The 2,500-nt window shown below is 45.6% G+C and overlaps 1 protein-coding gene across 1 annotated transcript in view; it reads right to left on the bottom strand.

Annotated features, from left to right (window-relative positions):
- The window catches only part of LOC142280997 (C-type natriuretic peptide 1-like), a 13,437-nt gene extending 11,621 nt beyond the window's left edge, over window positions 1–1,816 (bottom strand). Inside the window, exons 1-2 of the mRNA XM_075332806.1 lie at window positions 1,665–1,816; window positions 759–1,067 (exon numbers count right to left, since the gene is read on the bottom strand). Coding sequence (XP_075188921.1) covers window positions 768–1,067; window positions 1,665–1,757 — 393 coding nt within the window. The 5' untranslated portion in view covers window positions 1,758–1,816 and the 3' untranslated portion in view covers window positions 759–767. The remainder of the gene's footprint in view (window positions 1–758; window positions 1,068–1,664) is intronic.
- Window positions 1,817–2,500: the final 684 nt, after the last annotated feature.

Genomic DNA, 2,500 nt, shown 5'->3' with positions numbered 1-2,500 from the left:
CTATCCCTCTATCTATCTATCCCTCTATCTATCTATCTATCTATCCCTCTATCTATCTATCCCTCTATCTATCTATCTATCTATCTATCCCTCTATCTATCCCTCTATCTATCCCTCTATCTCTATATACAGGGCGTTGTTTACTATCAGGGCTATTGTTAGTCATTTTCTTGGAATAATGGATACATTGATGATAATTGGTGAGTGTTTGGTGATTTTTCCCTTTTCTTACATTCCTCCTCTCTTCGGTTTCTCCAGTTTTGCAGTTTTTTATAATGTTGCACTGGATAAATTCATCTATAAACATCCGGACCCTGAACTGCTTTGTCTATAAAATAATACCGTAACTGTTGGATGTTGAGAACTGTAAAGCGTATTTGCTGAATGTTTATTACTCTGAACCTTATGGGGATGTGCATTTCCCCCTAAATGAATGGCGTACAAGCAATATTATCTGACCCTTATAGAATATTTTGGCTTTTTGTCGCCATTTTTTGACTTTACAGATTTTATTTTCAGAGAATATCATTATGAAGGCGCTAATATTGATATCTGATGTATTTGGGGCGTCCGCCTCTTTCCCCACTGTTATATAGTATAGAAAGGATCTAATCACTGCTGCCCAATAATAAGCTGCACCTGGCACAATACAAGTAGAATATAAAGGGGATCATCCATGGTTGTGAATCTGCACCTCTGCTGTGGTACTACAACCCCCAGCATGCCCCGAGCACTGCAGGGTGCTATAGTGAACTCACCAGGGGACCTCAGCAGCCGAGACCGCTGAGTGACCCGATCCTGTCCAGCTTCACCCCAAAGCAGCCCCTATTAAAGCCCTTCTTGCTCCTCTGCCGCAGTCTCCTGGAGGCGCCGGCCGGGTCACCGAGCAGCTGCTGCAGGGAGATGTCATTTACGTGGGATCCGTCCATTATGTCCGCTCTGTTTCTGTTCCACCGGTTGTCAGGGTTCGGCTGGTCCAGTGAGTCTGTTGGTACCAACTCGCTGTGATCCGCTTCATCGGACCCATAGGAGCGGTCGAAATTGTCCTCCAGTAACCTGGACAAACTCTACAAGAGCAAAGGGTTAATGTGCAGCGATGCCACAATGGTACCCTGTACAGATGTAGCAGAGCTGAGGGTGCAATGTCTGCACAAGATAACGCAGATGGATTACGTGCAGTCCCATGTAAAATCACCGGAGTAATGTGGAATAATAGACTGTACTATGGACTCTTACACACACAGCTCTGCTACATCTGCACACTGAAGACAATATATGTACACAATAGGTATTTACAAATAAGAAAGAAGAGTTGTTGCCCAATGCAACTGACCTGATCGCTACGGGCAAATGGGTCCCTGGGCATTACACATGTAGATGTAGATCATGGCACTGCGATGAGGAGTCATTGCACAGTATTGCCGGCATCGCTGGCTGCTCAGATCGCGGTTGCGGCTTTTACCCTGCGGTTCTCCAGCTGTTGTGAAACTACAACATTTGGTTTTCAGAATCATCCTGGGAGTTGTAGTTCCATAACTGCTGGAGAACCACCGGCGGAAACCACCAGGACTATAGGGACTATAGGACTACTACATATCCTCTCTAAGTTCAGCCAGGGCTAGTAGGGGTTCCCCCTGATACAATGTATGGGGCTGGGCTCTCACCTGCAGGCTGCTCATCGGTTTGGCTCTTGCTTGCTCCTTGCAGGAGACGAGGATCATGAGTAATCCCAGGCAGGCGCTGCGCTTGTAATCCATCTCCCGGCTTCTCCTGCCCTGGTGAGACTCGTGCGCTTCCTTCCAGGACTGTGCTATAGTCCTCTCCTTATATCTCGTGCCCCTCCGGGGGTGCCAACCCACTCACACGCTACCCATTGGCTGCTATCACCTTATCCACTCTTTCCATATTTCCGGTGCATTGTATGGATTGTCTATCTATATGCCACCCGGTCATTTTATGGGGGTGAATCCGTTTATTCGGGAAAACAGGAATTCATTTATACATTTTCCTTTTTAACTTGGGGTAATATTTTGTAGATTCTCTGTTATCGCCCCAAAATCCTGCTTCTCTTTCCCCTCTTTCCCCTATCCCTTATCTCTACCATAATCTGGGATCAGGGGCGGTAAAGTGGGTACCTGCCCCTCTCCCAAAGAATGGCACCCCAATACTATGAATCTTCACCATCCGGAGACTTTACCACGAACCTGGAGTTTGCCATTACCTCTTCACTATCATTTTGGCACTGAATGGCGGTTATATATATATATATATATATATATATATATCTATATCTACTGTATCTATATATATACTGCTTAGTATACAACTAAGTTGACCTGAGGGACATAACAAGTATCAATGGGGCACCTTCACTAGACCACAAGTACCTTAAGGCTCTACAAGGAGCACCTTTCCCTCTACCATCATCACCTTTAGGCTCTACCATGAGCACCATGTTTGATTCTCTACCGTGAGCTCCTTTTGGCTATAGCATGAGAAC

Source organism: Anomaloglossus baeobatrachus, unplaced genomic scaffold (assembly GCF_048569485.1).
Source record: "Anomaloglossus baeobatrachus isolate aAnoBae1 unplaced genomic scaffold, aAnoBae1.hap1 Scaffold_4655, whole genome shotgun sequence".
NCBI lineage: Eukaryota > Metazoa > Chordata > Amphibia > Anura > Aromobatidae > Anomaloglossus > Anomaloglossus baeobatrachus.
This window is presented reverse-complemented; position numbering and strand designations above follow the sequence as displayed.